Source organism: Merops nubicus, unplaced genomic scaffold, assembly GCF_000691845.1.
Source record: "Merops nubicus isolate BGI_N331 unplaced genomic scaffold, ASM69184v1 scaffold26320, whole genome shotgun sequence".
Lineage (NCBI taxonomy): Eukaryota > Metazoa > Chordata > Aves > Coraciiformes > Meropidae > Merops > Merops nubicus.
Window position 1 is genome coordinate 1 of NW_008582584.1, and position 1,453 is coordinate 1,453.

At 63.3% G+C, this 1,453-nt stretch overlaps 1 protein-coding gene across 1 annotated transcript in view; it reads left to right on the forward strand.

The window, feature by feature from the left end:
• Nucleotides 1-228: 228 nt before the first annotated feature.
• The window catches only part of LOC103770871 (nucleolar transcription factor 1-like), a gene marked incomplete at both ends in the record, with an annotated part of 3,183 nt that continues 1,958 nt past the window's right edge, over nucleotides 229-1,453 (forward strand). The window contains 3 exon segments of the mRNA XM_008938154.1: nucleotides 229-342; nucleotides 536-691; nucleotides 1,060-1,215. Of these exon segments, the coding sequence (XP_008936402.1) occupies nucleotides 229-342; nucleotides 536-691; nucleotides 1,060-1,215 (426 nt within the window).

Sequence of the window (1,453 nt, forward strand, 5' to 3'; positions counted from 1 at the left end):
GGGGACAGAGCAGGGGAACGGGGGCGTTGCCTGGCAAGGGGGTGACACAGGCACGGGGACCCCCAGGCTGCGCACCCAGGCTCGCAGTGCCTGATGTTGGCCGTGGCTGGGGGGGGAATGGGTGTGTTAGTTCCCCCTCCCCAGCGTCCCTATTCCCCGAGTGCCTCAGTGCCTCATAGCGTTGGGCTGTCAGAGCCTAACCCGTGTTCCTCCTCCTGTGCCACCCAGAGCCTGCCCGAGGAGGAGCAGCAGCGGGTGCTGGGCGAGGAGAAGATGCTGGGCAGCAACCGGAAAGGGGCAACGAGTCCTGCGTCCAAAAAGTCCTCACCAGAGACGGGCAAGGTGAGAGCAGCCTCTGGAGAGCTGGGGCAGCACGTGCCAGTGACACGGGATGGGGTTGCTGCCATCTCGGGGTGTTTTAAGCCTTCATTACGTGGATGTTTCACTGTGTTTTTCCTGGGGTCGAAGGCTACCGGCGCGAGGCAGGTCCCTCTCTGGGCTGTGCCTCACCCCTGGCCCCGTGTCCCTCCCGCAGGCCAGCTCAGAGAAGCCCAAACGGCCCATCTCTGCCATGTTCATCTTCTCGGAGGAGAAGCGGAAGCAGCTGCAGGAGGAGCGGCCGGAGCTGTCGGAGAGCGAGCTGACCCGGCTCCTGGCCCGCATGTGGAACGACCTCTCCGAGAAGAAGAAGGTTGGCACCTTCCCCAGCTCTCCTCCTCCATCTCTGTCTCCACTGGACATCTCCAGCAGACACGGGGACGCTGTCCTTGTCCTGCTGCCAAGGGCTTTGCTGGCCCCCAGGCACCTGTGTGCCATCCCCCAGGCACTGCTGGCTGTGCCCTCTCCCTCCCGTGACCTGGTGGGTCAAAACCCACCCACTTGACAAACCTTGGAGCGTCCTCGAGCCTCAGTTTGAAGGCTTGATGTTTTTCCTGGTGGGGTGGGAGTCCCGAGACGTGGGCCTGTGCAGTAGGGACAGCACTGGGGGAAGCTACAACATCCTGCTTGGTGGCTGGTGGCCGAGCTGGCCCTTCAGCCCCTCGCTGCACCCCTGCACAGGCCAAGTACAAAGCGCGGGAGGCGGCGATGAAGGCGCAGTCGGAGAAGAAGCACGGCTCAGACAAGGAGGAGCGTGGGAAGCTGCCCGAGTCCCCCAAGACAGCTGAGGAGATCTGGCAGCAGAGCGTCATCGGCGACTACCTGGCTCGTTTCAAGGTGAGGAGGGGCTGGGGAAAGGGATCGTCGAATCCCAGCGTGGTGGGGTTGGGAGGGACCTCTGGAGATCATCTCCTCCAACCCTCCTGCTCCAGCAGCTCACCCACAGCAGGGTGCCCAGGGTCACAGCCAGGCAGGTTTGGAATCTCCCCAGATAAGGAGACTCCACAACCTCTCTGGGCAGCTGCTCCAGGCTCAGCCACCCTCCCAGCAAAGACGTTTCTCCTCCTGGGTTCCA